Source organism: Urocampus carinirostris, chromosome 20 (assembly GCF_059441175.1).
Source record: "Urocampus carinirostris isolate Australia breed hairy pipefish chromosome 20, RoL_Ucar_1.0, whole genome shotgun sequence".
NCBI lineage: Eukaryota > Metazoa > Chordata > Actinopteri > Syngnathiformes > Syngnathidae > Urocampus > Urocampus carinirostris.
Window position 1 is genome coordinate 25,727,783 of NC_142368.1, and position 17,121 is coordinate 25,744,903.

The 17,121-nt window shown below is 40.7% G+C and overlaps 1 protein-coding gene across 1 annotated transcript in view; it reads left to right on the forward strand.

Moving 5' to 3' along the window:
• The window catches only part of slc22a16 (solute carrier family 22 member 16), a 22,270-nt gene extending 5,827 nt beyond the window's left edge, over positions 1-16,443 (forward strand). Inside the window, exons 3-8 of the mRNA XM_088325611.1 lie at positions 1-114; positions 3,069-3,633; positions 7,571-7,698; positions 10,591-10,700; positions 12,712-12,811; positions 12,883-16,443. The exon at positions 1-114 is cut by the window's left edge and continues 4 nt beyond it. Coding sequence (XP_088181737.1) covers positions 1-114; positions 3,069-3,633; positions 7,571-7,698; positions 10,591-10,700; positions 12,712-12,811; positions 12,883-13,056 — 1,191 coding nt within the window. The 3' untranslated portion in view covers positions 13,057-16,443. The remainder of the gene's footprint in view (positions 115-3,068; positions 3,634-7,570; positions 7,699-10,590; positions 10,701-12,711; positions 12,812-12,882) is intronic.
• Positions 16,444-17,121: the final 678 nt, after the last annotated feature.

Genomic DNA, 17,121 nt, shown 5'->3' on the forward strand with positions numbered 1-17,121 from the left:
GGCAGAGTGAAGATCCTCATGTTCACAAGCCTCAGCCAGTTTGGACTCGGGGTATGCGTGGCCTTCTCCGCTAACTACTACTACTTTGTGGTTTTCCGTTTCCTCCTGGCAATGGTGAGTTTCCGGTGTCCGGTTTAGAGGAATCAGGCAGGTCCAAGCCAGCTACACCCTTCACCTGTTGTTTTTCACACGGAGTGGTTTCTCTGATAGTGGCGTTGGGAAGTATAAGCACACATTGCAATGCTGGTAAGGGGCTTGTAGGCACATCTTGGCAAGTGCCCATATTTCTTATCTCTTAGACAAGGGCTCCCAATGTGGTGCCCCCTGAGGACAGTTGAGATTCCTGCAGATTTTTCCTGAAAATTGCTCACCAGTGCTCAGTAATTAGGATTTTCTTGTCAAATATGTTTTTTTGTGGTTGACTGAGTATATTTTACCCAATATGATTGATTGATTGATTGATTGATTGATTGATTGATTGATTGATTTCTTTCTTTCTTTCTTTCTTTCTTTCTTTCTTTCTTTCTTTCTTTCTTTCTTTCTTTCTTTCTTTCTTTCTTTCTTTCTTTCTTTCTTTCTTTCTTTCTTTCTTAATCCCTCACTTGATCTCTGGGTTTTATCATTGTCCCATTTTTCTCTTTGTCTTTCCATCTCTTTCTTTCTTTCAGTCCTTTTTTTCTCTTGTAATCTTACTCTCACTCTTTCTTTCTCTCTTTTGTCTTTTTTCTTTCACCTTTTCTCTTTATTCATGTCTTTCTTTCACTCTTTTTTAACTTCCAATAATTAGCCTAGTAATAACATACTAACAACATAGTAACTAGTCAAGTCAGGTCATGTTTACTTGTATAGCCCTTAATCACAAGGCGTCTCAAAGGGCTGCACAAACCAGAGATTATTGAAAACGACTCTTATTACACAATCCCCTGATCTAAAACCTACGTGAGAAAAAGGAAAAACTCAAAAACCCAGAATGAGGAAATTAAGAAACAATGAGATGAGGGGCAGACATTATGTAATCCCTCTTCCAGGATCACCAGGCTGCAATGGATGTTTCAATAACAAACAATACGCAGATATTGCCGACATAAAATATAGGTCATTCACAAACTATAGATTAGTAGTGTGTTTTAAGCTTGGATTTAAACATTTCCACTGAGGTTGCAGATCGAATCTCAGGAGGAAGAGCATTCCACAGCACCGGTGCCCGGATGGAGAACGCTCTCGAACCTGCGTTTCTCTTCTTGGCTCTTGGATCACGGGTAGACCATCATTTTCAGAGCGAAGGCTCCGGACCGGAACATAGGGGGAAATTAAATCTGAAAGATATGAGGAAGCAAGTCCATGCATGATTTTGTATAATACCAACAGAACCTTAAAATCACATCTTAAAATAACAGGGAGCCAATGCAGGTAAGCTAAAATTGGGGTAATGTGATCGAACTTTCTTTTTTTAGTTAAAAGCCACGCTGCAGCATTTTGTACCTGCTGTAGGCTTTTGATTATGGACTACATTACAGTAATCAAGACAGGAGGTAACAAACGCATGGATTATAATCTCTGCATCAGACTGGGACAGAAAAGATGGAAAAAAGCTGTTCTAGTAATATTCTTGGTTGGGGTCAAATATGAAACCTACATTTTTGACTCAGTCACTCTGGGTGATACATTTGTCAATATTCAGAGCAGTTCATGAGAACTGGTAAAAAAAAAGTCCTTTTTGAAATGCAAATTAAACTGGGTGCCCGTTGCATTGAGTAGCAAAAAGTAGCTCCCACCTTGAAAATAGTTGGAGTCTTTGATCATAGGTGTCAAACATGCATCCCGTGGGCCAATTCAGGCCCACCGACAAATTGATTCCAACCCGCAAGACAAGGCTGAGAGGCGAAAAAAAGGCAAAATATGAGCTGCAGTTTTAGATAAAGCCAAAGGGACTGTAGTTGTATTTTTTTAATCTCTTTTTTCCTTCTGTCTTTCTTTCTGTCTTTCTGTATTTCCCTCTCTCTCGTTGTACATTGATTTTTCTCTCTCCCTCTTTGTCTCCATTTCTATCCCTCTTTCTCCATCTCTCTTTTGTCTTACTTTCTTCCTCTCCTTTTTCACTCTTCCCTTTTTTTTCTTTTTTTTCTCTATTTCTCTCCCTGTCTTTTTTCTTTCCTTTTTCTCTCTCTTTTGCCCTTTGTCTCCCTTTGTCTCTATCTCTTTCACTCTCTCTTTTTCTCTCAATTTGTCTCTCTCTTCTTTCTTTCTCCTCTCTTTTCTCTCTTATTTGTCACTCTCTCTTTCTTTTTCCTTCTCCCTTTTCTTTTCTCCCTCTATGTCTTGCTTTCTCACTATCTGTGTCTCTTTCTTTCTTTCTTCCCCTCTCTGTCCTTTTCTCTCTTTATGTCATTGTTCCTCCTTTCTTTGTTTCTTTCTTTATTCTTCTCTATTTTCTCTTCTCTTTCTCTTTGCTTTCTCTTCTTCCCTTTATTTCTCTCTCTTCCAACTCGTACTCTATTTTTCTTTCTCTGTTTATCTTTCTCTTCCTTTCTTTCTTTGTGTCTTTCTTTTTCTCATTTTCCCTCTCCCCCTCTTTCTTTTTGTCTCTGTTTTTTCTTGTTATGCTAGAAAAACAAGCTAAAATGCTACTAAAAAGTTTGTCATCCATTGGCAGAAAACTACGTTTTTCTATGTGGGATTTTCAAGCAAAAATGTAAACATTTCTTAAAACTAGAATAAAAGGGTTATTCAATTAATAAAGTTAATTTTTCCTCATAAAAACTTCTAATCCAGATACATTGTTTATTTTTCAGTTCATTATACCAAGGATTTATTTTATTTGGGACATTGAAAGTGTACATTTAGAAATTTAGAGATGTACAAAGATGGTCGACCAAAAACATTCTCTAGGACTGAACAGGCTGGGAACAGATTGTTTTTCAGTTATTTATTATGGGGAAAGACGTTACAAATCACGAATTCTAGATACAAGCTTGATCTGACAACAAGGTAATCTCTTATGTAAAGGGTCCCGTGTATTCTCTTTTGAAATTCAGAACTTCCCCTCATCCTGCTTCTTCTCCTACCAGGTATCCAGTGGCTACCTGGTGGTGGTCTTCGTGTATGTGACCGAGTTCACCGGAATCCGAGTGCGCACATGGACCTCCATGCACGTCCACGCTGCTTTCGCCGTGGGCATCATGGTTGTGGCTCTCACGGGTTACCTGGTGCGCGTGTGGTGGATCTACCAGATCATCCTGTCACTTTGCACCTCGCCCTTCCTGTTCTTCTGCTGGAAGCTGCCCGAGACACCCTTCTACCTCATCGCCAAGGGTGAATACAAGAAAGCGCAGGACCTCTTGGACACTATGGCCCGCGTTAATGGTCTTGAGACACGGCTGAAGGTGGAGGAACTTCTGGAGTCGGGGGAACAAAACGGGATGGCGTTGTTGGAAAAGGGGACAGGGGAGGAGGCGGAGTCTCGTCCTCCGGAGAAGAAGCTGTCCATCCTGGATTTATTCGGCAGCTGGAGGATGGCGGGCCGCACGGCCACCGTGTGGGCCATCTGGTTCATCGGCAGCCTGGGCTACTACGTCTTCTCGCTGGGATCCGTCAAACTGGGCGGGAACCAGTACGTCAACCTCTTCCTGGTCGGTAAGGAGGCCTGAAAGTTCTTTTTTGAAGATTTGTTGAGCAAATTGCATTGATAAGGTTAAAGTTCAATTCACTCAAAATAAGGGGAGAAGACCTCAATGAATTTTGAACTTGCAAGGAAAACTGGGGAGCAAGCCAAAACTTCAAATGAGAAATTTCGAGATGCATGCGTTTAATTTCAAGGCACAGTCTATGAGTCGTCTCTAACCTTTTTCGAGAGTCAAGCTACATTTTGTTACAAATTAGCGCAAAGGGCAACCAGTTGGATGCACATTTCTACCATACAACCTAGCCAGATGCCTTGCTAAATAGCTAAAATAGTAATTTCATAGTTAGCTTAAAAGATGAACAAATAAAAAAAACTAGAAAGGAGCTAGATAGCCTGCTAAAAGAGTAAAAGGCCAACAAAATAGCCAGATAGAATACTAAAATAAAAGCTAGATAGTTAGCTCAAAAGAAGGCCAACATGTTGCTTAATCACTAGCAAAAAGATAAAATGTTAGCTAGATAGAATGCAAAAAAATGTAAACAGCTAGCTTGATTGCTTGCTAACTAACTAAAAGGGTAGGAGGATAGCAAATTAAAAAATGCACATTTTTGCTCATTTGCTTTATAAAGCCATAAATAGGAATTAAGTTTGTTTTGTTTCCTGTAAAATAAATCAATAAAAAGTTGAATTGATAGATTTGTTTAATACAATAATAAGGTCTCATTCTAGTAATTTAATTGCTTAAAAACAATTATCCATAATGTAATACATTTGTTCTGTCCATGAAGCCCATGAACTGAAATTGATTTAAATGAATTTCTACAAAAAAACATTATTGTTATTGTTACTATGTTACTACCAGGTTAATTATTAGAAAATAGGGTTAAATAGACTCATTCAACTAATGAAAAAAATATTTTACTAAAAAACCACAATGGCCCAGCTCTGATCAGCCATTTTCAGAACAGGTCCGTTGGTCTACCACAGGGGTCAGCGACCTTTTCGGTGTGGAATGCCACTTTCAAATTTCCTTTTAAATCAGTGGAAAGCCACACCAATGTAATGACTCGCACATTTTTTTAATACCCAATAGAGCTGTAATTTTACATCAGTCCAAATGTACAACAAGGATATACATTTTAATTGTATAACTCAGTGTTTTTCAACCCTTTTTGAACCAGGTACACTTTCATTCCTAAAAAAATTCAGAGGCACACCGTCCGTCGAAAATGTTTGAAAAGGAAGTTATGTCAAATATTTCACTGTACTACCTCATAAGTAGATAATTAGTATATAAAAAGAAGAAAATAATACTTAAAATAAAAAAGAATGATGTGCTTTGTTTTTATTTTTTACAGTGCAATCTTAAACCGCTTTGTTGAACAAATTACATTATTAAATGTACTGTGCTACCTCATGAGCAAATAATTAGTATGTAAGAATTATATCAAAATCTACTGCCACCTACTGATATGGATCACTATAACAGTTCCTTGTCTGAAGATAGCAAAAATACTGAATAATGGCCTGATTTTTTGGAAAGATTAAAACTGGGAAAATTCCAGCGGCACACTAGACAAGGTCTCACGGCACACTGGTTGAAAAACACTGGTATAACTGACCAATTTATCTTATTCTTGTTCATCAATCAACTAAAAATTATTGTGAATAACAAGTGGAAAGGCCTGTAGCCATCCATGACTTCAACTTTTTGCCACTAGAATTAACCAGAATCAACCATTCTTTATTAACTATGAACTACAATAAAAAAACAAGTGCTATGGACAGCTACCACACGCGCGCACACACGCATACACGCACAAGCACGCTTCTTTAGAATATTGGCCATCAGTCACTGGTTTTCTGCGCTTTGCTATGCAGTGAGCGATGTGATAGAATGCTTCAGTGGTGGTGTTTTTAGCAGTACTTCAGGGTCTGTGTTTGTTTGCCATACCTGGACAGTGCACGTTTTAATGTCGCCTCCTTGAATTCATGTTCATGTTTCGTCTTGTAATGACGTTTAACACTTGCTGTGCGAGGTACAACACTCTCGAGGCACAAAACAGCACGGTCATTTTTTTGCACAAAGCCTCATTCGTCTGTCCACGCTGGCTGGAAAGAACGAGATGTTTTCGCTCGAGGAGCCGTCATGATTCGTTCTTTTACCGCGCGCGTGTGTTTCGTTGGCTGGGTTAAAACACAAATCTCTCCTCTGCGAGGCGCCGCGCAAACACACTGACACACGAAGCAGAGGAGGAGGGGCGCTACTGAAAATGTCTAAATTTGAGGTGAAAATGCGCATTTTTAAAATGTTAATCATTATTATTATTTTGCCATGCGCTTGTGTGCTACTCGTTAACCCCTTGCGTGCCATAGGTTGCCAACCCCTGGTCTAGCATAACGCTCAAGCTCTTTCTTATAGCCAAATATATGCATATAAAGAATAAAATGCATGTCATTAAAACTATTTAGGCTTACCGAGGCGGGTCAGACTCAGTTTTGTATGACTGTCCAAAGTGCTTTCTCCTTAGATGTTCGTGCATTACTGAGGTACTGCCATGTAGTTTTGTAACATTCTACAAGTAGTCTTTTTATTGGCCCTTTGCAGGCTACAATGCTCCCAAACTTTACAAGTTTTGGTTCTGCATGAGCGACACTCATCAGAGATTATAATCCTTGAACCAGAAAAGACAGTAGACCCAAACAGTAGAAAACAAACACCAGCGATTCGGTGATCGCTGGGCAGGAGAAGCGGGAAGCCCACGAGATCGGACTGTGGTCAGAGGGCGGACATGAGTCGAGCAGCCGGGACGAGAGATCGGAGCACGCTCGGTGGACAGAAAGAAGTCGGGCAGCCGGAACGGGAGATCGGAGTAAGAAATCAAGTCAGGTAGCCGGAACTGGAGATCGGAGCGTGGTCGAAGGAAGGAATCAAGTCAGGTAGCCGGAGACGATCGGGAAGCCAGCGGTATACGAGTAGGCTACAGGATTGGACAGGACGGACGGGAGCCAGAGACAAACTGTGCTTGACTTGCATGTGCGGAGGTTCGATAACGGACTGACCAGGAGTGAAAGAGAGTACTAAGTTTAGATAAGAGGTGAACCAATCAGGAAATGGGCAGCAGCTGGAGCCAAACGAGCGGGCACAAGTGAAGGCAATGGGCAAATCGTGACATAGGGACAATAATCTACAATAGAACAAAAAATAAAAAAATACCAAAATGAAAAAGTAGTGAAGAGCTGGGAAAAAAATGAAAAAAAAGGAGAGAAAAAGAGAAAAAAGAGCAGGAAAATGTCAGAAAAAAAGAAAAATAAATAAATAAAAGGAAAACGGAAATAGAGAACAAAAAAGCAAGAAAAAAGTAACAGCTGGGAATAAATAAACACGATAAGATTGTTTTAAAAAGGAGTTTACAAAAAAGTAGAAAAAGTTTGTGTTGCATTTAAATAATTTTCAATTATATCAAGTCAATTCAACATTGAACTTCCACTTAAAAAAATGTAATTAAATACAGTTCAGTATCGTGCAACCGACTAAATAAGCCCCCAAAAATTTTAGTATCATGCGACAAAAGATACCAGGAAAAAAAAGAAATGGAAATCTTGTGAAAGAATTGTAAAAAAAATGACGTTTGTAGGCTGTACAACCTTTGCAATAGTAGATTAGTCTATTCATTCAAAAGTGAAAAATAATTTTGCTAATCCTGGAAACTCAGCAAAATGTAACGTGATGTCAAGTTTTGGACATGTTTGATAATGATTTAGTTGCCACACTTGGGATTGCCGTTGCTCACTGTTGTTTCAAGCGTTGCTCACCGACTTTGTGTGAACGCTCAGACCCGTGGAAAATTAGAGGGAACATCGATTCCTGACCCACAGCTATTCGCGAATAGGCGCTTGTGTGAAATTGCTGACTCGGAACATGCTGCTGTGATTGTTTACATGCAGGTGCTGTGGAGCTTCCGTCCTATTTGGTGGGCTGCTTTGCCATGGACCGCATTGGGCGCAAGAAAACGTGCGCCCCGGCTCTCCTACTGGCGGGCGTCGCCTGTATGCTCATCATAGTGGTCCCTCCTGTATGTATGGAAACAAATCACCTGCTAGGTCATGGGTCAAGAACCTTTTTGACCCAAAGAGCCATAAAAGCAAAAAATGTTTTAAAAAGAGAATGAGAGAGCCACATCATATATTTTCAGACAAAATTGAAAAAAATGCCAAACACGATCTCTAGACCAAAGCTAATTCTTCAGCATATTTTATTTCACTGTGTGTCATTTGATGATTTAGTCAAATGTATGAAATGATAATAATGCCAAATCCTGGGTCCCAAATCAATGTAAATATGCCATTTACAATTTGTCTTCCACCTTCAGTTAAGAGTGTTGGGGCATATTTTTCCATGAAATTTGTCCTTAATAACGGTTTCAAAACAATGTGCATGCAAAGTTCTTTCGTAAAAATGTCACAAATGACTGCAAACGATAAGCATATCGTCATATTCACTTTCGGTGTAGACGGCACTGAGCGAGAGAGAGAGAGAAGGAACTGCCTTGCGCTGTGTGCAGGGATCCGCCCACCTGTACTGCTCACCCAATCAAAGTCGTTTGCCAGCGTTTTTATTTATCAGTTTAAACGGTTTCTTATCGAACTTCTGCATTAAGTTGCTTGGGCTTTATATGGACCAAAATCGGGATGAAATCACTTGACTTTGGAACGCCACAGAGAGATGTGCAATAGTTACATTTTATTTCTGAGCCATATGTACTCATGAAAAGAGCCATATATGGCTCCCGAGCCATTAGTTCCCTACCCGCGCGCTAGGTTATTACATCCTGGTACACAAATTAGTTCTACCTCTTCCTCTTTAAATGTTTACCGAGGTTCTGCCATGAGGTAGTTTTGCAAAATTTTGCAAGTAGACGTTTCGACCATGCGCCACAGCGCTCTTGAGTTGGCAGTGATGGCCAGTCTTCTCCTAGTCCCAAGCTAAACTTCTCACTCCTATTCCAGAGCAAGTTTCCGCACCAGGGTAGTGTGAGAGGGGACTCCATGGTCACTGACTGTCTCCACCATGGACTGCATCTGTTTTCCCCTTACCCACAGATGGTCCCGGGTTGATGTATCTTGCCCATGCGTTTTTGCAGATTTTCCCGCAGTACTGAATTTTTATGTCAACGGCCCAAGGCTGGTTATGCAATACCACACGCCTTCCTGGCTGGGAAGGAAATCAAATTGTCATCTCAGACGACTCTTGGCGAGTGTATTTTGAGCAGCCAGGTGCTGCTGTCTGTTTATAAGGTGAATTTTGACCTCCTCCAGGTCAATCTGGCTTTCAGTGAAAGACACACAATTTTAGTATTGGCTGCCATGCCAACAGATACAAATTACCGTAAATTCTCGACTAGCGAGGGCCCTTGCTTAAAGGCTGCGTGTTATGGGAAAAAAAATCAGCTTTGATTTTGTACCGGCCACACAAGACTTAAAGCCACATGGTCAATTAGCCATAAGAACAAACTAATTCATTTCCATTTTGTCACATTTTGAAGGACCCATGTGGAAGAAGGGGTGCTCAAAACAAGGACGGTGTTTGTTAACAAAACTAAGACCAAAGTACCAAACACACAAGTGGGCCCAAAGCAGGGTAGGGTAGTGTAGCCAAATATTTTACTCAAGTAAAAGTACTGTTACTTCAGAATAACAGGACGATAGTAAACAATCACTTGCTATATATCTATATATAGATAATAGATGTATAGATTATATCTAGAGAGCGAGAGAGAGAGAGAGAGAGAGAGAGAGAGAGAGAGAGAGAGAGAGAGAGAGAGAGAGAGAGAGCGAGAGAGAGAGAGAGAGAGAGAGATATTGTCATGTACCAGGACAGGAAACAAGAATAAGAACCCAATCGCGTAACGTTACTCACAATTTATTGGGGAGAAAAGGAATGCGCACATACTCGATCCGGGGATCGATGGTCGCGGAAGTAGATTGAAATCAAACAGATCAGGCCAAAAATATAACAGGATCAAAACACAGGCAAAAACGGAGATTCATAGGACTTGGCATATCACACAGAGTCTAGCAGACGTTTCCCAGACACTCTGACACCAGGCAACTCGCAAGACCATGTTTAAGTAGTCCGGCAGCAATCTGTCAACGCGTTTCAGCTGGTGTCAGTGGGCGGGGCCAATTGGGCGCTGTGGCAACTGTGACAACCTGGCGCCACACGGCGGGGACCAATTGGGCGCCATGGCAACCATGACACACACACATATATATATATATATATATATATATATATATATATATATATATATATATATATATATATATATATATATTTATATTTATATATATATATATGTTTGAGACCGGGTGGAAACATTTGTTGGCCACTAGGCTGTATTTGCCCAAGACACACCATAGGAAATGGTGCCCCTATGACAGCATTACTATATCCATCCATCCATTATCTGCATCATTATCCTCCCTCGGGTTGCGCGGGTGCTGGAGCCCATCCCAGCTATCTTCGGGCAATGCGCAGGTGACACCCTGAACTGGTTGCCAGACAATCGCAGGGCACACAGAGACAGACAACTCACTCGCTCATTCACACGTAGGGACAATTTGGACTGCCAATTAACCTGACATGCATGTTTTTGGAAAGTGGAAGGAAACCGGAGTTCCCGGAGGAAACCCATGCAAGCACGGGGAGAACATGCAAACTCCCCACAGGAATCACTCATCTGCCGGGCCGCCTGAATCAACAACATGTCAGACACGATCTTGAATTGGCACTAAATAATTTAATCATTTTCTAATATATTTACAAAGAAATAACAAGTAACTGTTGCAAAAATATTGGGCAATTGGGGAGTGTGGCAATCCCTTTGCAAGGCATTGTACCCAGGTGTTCAATGCAATCATCATTTTGAAACCGCTTTTAATAACAAGTTTGTGCATCTTTGCAGGACATTGAAGCGTTGGCCATCGTTCTGAGCATGACCGGAAAGTTTGCCATCGCCATCGCTTTTGGTCTCATCTATCTATACACTTGTGAGCTTTACCCCACCATCATCAGGTCAACCAAGCATTATGCTCTTCTTTTATACATCACTTATTGACACCAAAGGAGCTCACTGCCTTTTTTTGACCTGGGATTTTTTTGTTTGCTTGTTGTCATTGAAGTCCAACAGAAAGAACCAAAGGCCTTTTTTTAGCCTAATGTGTGGACCTGTCACATACCAAGGATACCATATTTAGGGATTTAAAAAAAAATACAATTAATGTTACTACCTACAATTCATGATCTTTTTTCCGTCGATTGGCTGCCATAAACTGACATGAATTCTGTCTCAACAATACGCATGTGCAGCTTGGCAACGTAACACTTATTTACAAACATGAAAAGGGATCTAATTGACTCAATTGAGTTGGGGGCCGCCAAAGCTAGGGTCTGGGTGAAGTTGGGTCATATGTTGTTGTTTTTTTTTTTTACAAAAACAGCGCTGATAAAAAACATTCAGCTCTTCTTAAAGGGAAAGTGTTTTATATTTGTCCAATAGATGTCGCTGTAACGTGTAGTAACCAAAAATGAGTCAAGGGAAAACTAAAAACTATCAAGACTGAAAGTGAGGAGACAAATCACCCCTTTCCTTTCAATTTTACCCAGGCTTTCTCAAAGAAAGACAAAAGAAGGGATTTTTTTTAGAAAAGGAATAAAAAGAGAGGAGAAGAAATTAAAAAAATGAGGCATAAAGGAACACCGTAAAAAAAGAAAAATAGGGGGAAATAAAGAAAAAGAAGAATATGGGCAGAAAGAAAGAAAAGAGTAAAGGAAGAAAATAAATCAAAGAGGAAACAGAAAAAAAACAATTTTCTCTCTTTTTTCACTTTTTTTCCTCACTGGTATTTTGTTGATTTTTCTTTTCCTTTTTTAAGTACAGTGGAACCTCGGTTCTTGACCGTAATCCGTTCCTGAACCCTGTTCGAAAACCGATTTGTTCGATCACCGAAATCATTTTTCCCGTTAAAAATAATGTAAATCGTTTTAATCCGTTCCAACACCCTGAATGTTTACCTTGAATGTTTAATGTAAACATAAAGCTAACGTTTGCGTTATCGTAATCTTCCTTACGAAAGATTAGGCTAACATGAACGTGTAAAAATAAAAAAATAAAAGGATAAAGAAAAGAATCATGCATAGCATTTCTTACCTTTGTGGTGGTCAGCAGAAGGCGCAGGTGGACGGTGGGGAGAGGATCAGACACTGGCACACCTCCTTCATATTTTGCTATTATTTCTTTCTTAAATGCAATAGTTGTGCGCACTACTTTTCTTTTTTCACCTGTAGCAACTTTGCTGCTTGCACTGACTTTCTTCGGAGGCATAATTAGGGGCTGAAACACTTCGTACACCTATATTAAAAGCGAAAGCAAAACGGAGCACGTCCGCACGCGATAACAGTTGGTCACGAAAAGAGCGATCTACACCTGTACGCCGCTCAGCATCGCACCCTAGCTTACGCACTCACGCATTACCGGCGTTCGAACTCCGATTTTTTGACCGAACAGCGAAGCAAGAATTTCTCGAAAATTTTTGGTCGGACTCCGATTTGTTCGAACTGAGAGGAGTTCGAAAACCGAGGTTCCACTTTAGTACTTTTTTGTTTCTTTTTTCTTCTAGGTATTTATATTTTCCGTTTTTTCCAATTTTTTTTATCTACTTGACTTTTTTGGTTTTATTTTACCTTTCTTCTGTTAATTTTTCCTAGCTTTATTTTATTACTTTCTATTGCTCTTTTTCTTATTTTTACCTGCATGTTTACTTCTTTTTTTCTTCTTATTCTTTTTTTCCTTTGTTCTTTTGTTTTTTTTCCGCCCAGCTCTTTACTGATTTGTCTTGCTTTATTACTTTTCTTTTTTTTTCTCTTTTTTAATATTCTCTTCTTCTTTTGTTTGTCTTTTTTTTCATTTATTTTTTTCCCGAACTGCCCTCACCACTACATCCAGTTTTCTCTGGGTGGGCAGAACGTGTCCCTGGGTGGGAATTGCCAACCCCTGCCCTCCCCTGGTAACACCCTTGCTTTTCAGGTCCCTGGCGGTAGGCAGCGGCAGCATGATGTGTCGCGTGGGGAGCGTGGTAGCCCCTTTCTGCGTCTACCTGGCCGACGTCTGGGTCCACCTACCTCAGGTCCGACCTCCCATTTTTCTCATCTTATGGATCGACTCTCGAAAAGATAAAAAAATATATTCTCCCTCCAGCTGATTGTGGGCATCCTGGCATTCGTAATCGGCATCTTGACTTTGATGCTACCGGAGACGTTGGGTAAGCCGCTAACATCTACACTGGAGGAGGCCGAAGCTCTAGGCCGAAGTTCTAGAGATAGGAAGAAGGACAAAGCGGTGGACGGAGTGGAGATGAAGGATCACGTGTAAGCGGAGAAAACCAAATGAATTGTTTTCTCCTTCGTGCCTTAAATGACACGTTCAGCTTCTGTCAAGTGACCAACAAAAAAATATTGGGCACAAAATAGTAAAAAAAACGTGAAAAAGGGGCTTTAAAGGGACACAGTGTGTGTTGTTTAGAGCAGGGGTCTCCGATCTTTTTTAAACTGAGAGCTACTTATTGTTAAGGATTAGTGCTAAGGGCACCCAGTTCGATATGAACTGCATTTCTAAAATAACAACTTATCATGTTATTACTATGTTGTTACTACGTTATTACCAGATTTTTTTTCTTGAAGTAGGTTTAAATAGAATCAGACCACCAGTGTTTGCACATTTTGTCAAAAAAGTAATGAGTTATAGTTACTCACTATTTCTTCCAAAAAGTAACTGAATTACTTTTTAGTTAAAGTAACTAGTTACCAGGAAAGGTAAACGTTTCCAAAGATTATGTGTTCTGAGCAAATACAAAACAGTGTGGTGACGTCATTGACTGGAGTGTATCTACAAAGATGGGAATTCCGACTATTTTTGGAGAACAGTTTTTTTTTGTCTTGGCTCACTAGAAGGAGCCCAGTATTGGGGTCCCAAATGGATCTTAAGGTTGTTTTTGTTGCGTTAATCCCCATATTACCAATTATTATGTAACATTATACTCGGAATGATTTAAAAGGTGGTAAAATAAAGAAAGGAAAAAGACAAATAAAACAAGAAAAAAAATACTTTGAATATTTATATGAACATATTAAGATTGAAAAACACAGGAAATATTATTAAAATATTAATAAATTTACAAAAAAAGATAAAATACAAAACAATTAAAACGTTTTTTTTATGCTCAACCAACTTAAAGTCAACAACACAAAATCCACAAAATGTATATTGACAATCACAAGAGAAAAAAAGGCTTCTCGGAGGAACCAACTGTTGATTGGCTGGGAGCTGGCTCCCTCCTTTCCTACACTTCCAAGAACCGGCTCATAGGGCCCAGTCACACAGCCGTTTGCGTCTGTATCAAGGCTGAATCACGGCCAGAAATTTCTGCCTGTGAAGCGGACGCTATTGGACGCTTTGAGATCGCCATACAGACGAGATGCAGCAGTGCTTTACACGCGGTCGGAAATTCACACGCGGTTGGCAGCGCGAAAAAGTTTTGCGCTGCTCAAAACTTTAGGGCCCGGTCACCCTGCCTTTCACGGGCGTATCGAGGCTGAATCACGGCCAGAAATTTCTGCCCGTGAAGCAGACGGTGTTGGACGCTTCGAGATCGCCATATAGACGAGATACAGCAGTGCTTTACTCGCGGTCGGAAATTTACACGCGGTTGGCCGCGCGAAAAAGTTTTGCGCTGCTCAAAACTTTAGAACACGTGTTAACCGCGGGCGGCACACGAGGTAATGACGCGGAAATGACGCGGAATGACGTGCTATTGCCGCAGCCAGGGCGTGGTTACGCGTGGGTAGGACGCAAAATTTCAGCAGGTAATCGTGGGTGGAGCACGGTCATAGCATGTTCTGCGCCTGTATCGCGGTGTTATTACGTGAAATTAGCGTGTTACGCGTGTGACGGTCAAACGCCTTTCTCCGCGTATATACAGCGCGATTTGCCGAGCACACGTCAGTTGTGCTCGAGACCTCAAGGGGTGAACATGGATCCCCGTCACCGTAGTGACCTCGTCTTAATCCATTTTTATTTCTTGACATTTATTTTCATTTCATAACAAGATAATAAAATAAAAATGAAAAACTATTACAATAATAACATATTGGCTTCTTCGGTGCCATAGCTTGAAATCTTGATCTTCACGGGACTGTGTCTTGATCGGTTATGATTTCTACAGCCCGGTGTTATGCCGAGAAATGCATCCCTGCCGAGACTACAACCACTTTTATATCACTTTTAGGGAATGTAATGGCGAACATATAACCAAATCCACTTCGTCTTGCATTTGTTGGGAATGTGCCGTATTTTCCGCACTATAAGGCGCACCGGGTTATAGGGCGCACCCCAAAAAAATTGTTTTTGGTCCTATTTTTGACATATATAAGACACACCGGATTATAAGGCGCTACAATGGGAACGTGGACAAAACAGTCAGATAGTTCAGTCCAACTGATTACCCCCTTAACATTCCGAAAGCTTGCAAAGACGCAAATACGTGTCGAGAACACGTGCGAATGCGGTGTCCGTAAGATGTCACTCAAATGCATCGTTCCATCATTCGGAAGGTTAAAGTCTTGGGATTCAAGAAATGATAACCATTCCTTCGTATCTATTTTCTTTTTCGCTCGCAACTTTACTGTGCATATGACAATAAACACTTGGAATTGAGTTTAATTTAAAAATAGACACTCCATTCCATCCATTATCTGCACCGCTTATCACAGAAACATCGAGTTCAGTCTGAAACAAGACAATATAAAACCGGGAATAGCTCACCGAAGTCATTGTGTTCATAATAGTCAAGTCAAGTCAAGTCATTTTTATTTGTATAGCCCTAAATCACGAAGAGTCTCAAAGGGCTTCACAGATTGTTACACTATATTACACAAACTATTTTCAACCGACAAGAGGAGTAGGTTATTCGTATGCAATGGAGTAGAAGTGAGTTTTAAGTTTAGATTTAAACATTTCCACTGAGGTTGCAGATCGAATCTCAGGGGGAAGAGCATTCCACAGCACCGGTGCCCGGATGGAGAACGCTCTCGAACCAGCAGAAGACTTCTTTGCTCTCGGGATCATCAGAAGACCATGTGCAGACAATGTCCTCTTATATCCGTGAGGGTAGTAAATCCAGGAGAATACAATATTTACAAATACAGAATAGAAAAAAATGCTTTCTCTATGCCATCGGCCACATGCTATACGCATTCATCTTTTTCGGCCAATTGCAGGCTTTGTTTCGCTGTTTAAGCCAATGGCAGCCTGTACATTATAAAAAGGATCCGCCTCTTGACCTCCGAATAACTTTAGCCAATAGTGATCGATTCAACTGATGATTGACACATCTTTTTCGGCCAATTGCAGGCTTTGTTTGCCGTTTGAGCCAATGGCAGTCTGTAAATGATAAGAAGGATCCGCCTCTTGACCTCCGAATAACTTTAGCCAATAGTGATCGATTCAACTGATGATTGACACATTGGTTAGCCAATGAAACGCCGGTAAATAAATCCCACCATCCACCGCATACTACTTGGCGTTCGGGGGAAAATCGAGTCGGCGGCTGCAAGTTAGTTGGAAAACTTAATGTTGATCCATAAATAAGGCGCATTGTATTATAAGGCGCATGGTCAGCTTTTGAAAAAAATAAAGGCTTTTAGGTGCGCCTTAGAGTGCGGAAAATACGGTAATACAACTTAAACCATTCCGTCTTTGTTTTTGTTGTGAACGTAATCGAACGGTAATGCACACCGTATATAAATCACTTTTGAGAACTGTTATGCACTCTACCGTAAAGCTTATTATGCAGAAATAAGCTTTATGGTAGAGTGCATAACAGTTTCAATACGAGCGATTTGAATAGAAAAAGGCAAAATAAACATGTTACCTGCTCAAAAGTGATTTGTATACGGCGTGCATTACCGTTCGGTTACATTCACAACAAATACAAAGACGGAATGGTTTAAGTCGTATTACATTCCCAACAAATGCAAGACGAAGTGATATGTTCGCCATTAAATTCCCTAAAAGTGATATAAAAGTTAGATAAAACGAGGTAAAAGTGGTTGTAGTAGCGAGGGGATGCAAATCTCAGCAAGGATGCATTTCTCGGCATAACGCCGGCTCAGCAGCTTTTATACCCGTGGTCCACACGAGAAAATGACGCGGAAATGACGCGATGAGGAAGCGGAACAGTCGCCGGCGTCTGTTTTGCGGGCATACCACCGATGAACAGCGGGTTGGCCAATTTTGCGCATTTTCCATTGCGGGCAACCACGGGCAAAAAAAACCCGCAAAATTTTACCCGCGATACAGACGCAAACGACTGTGTGACCGGGCCCATAGAGATGTTTCGTTTGCGAATGACATGAGTCGGGTGCTGTCAAAACTCAGCCC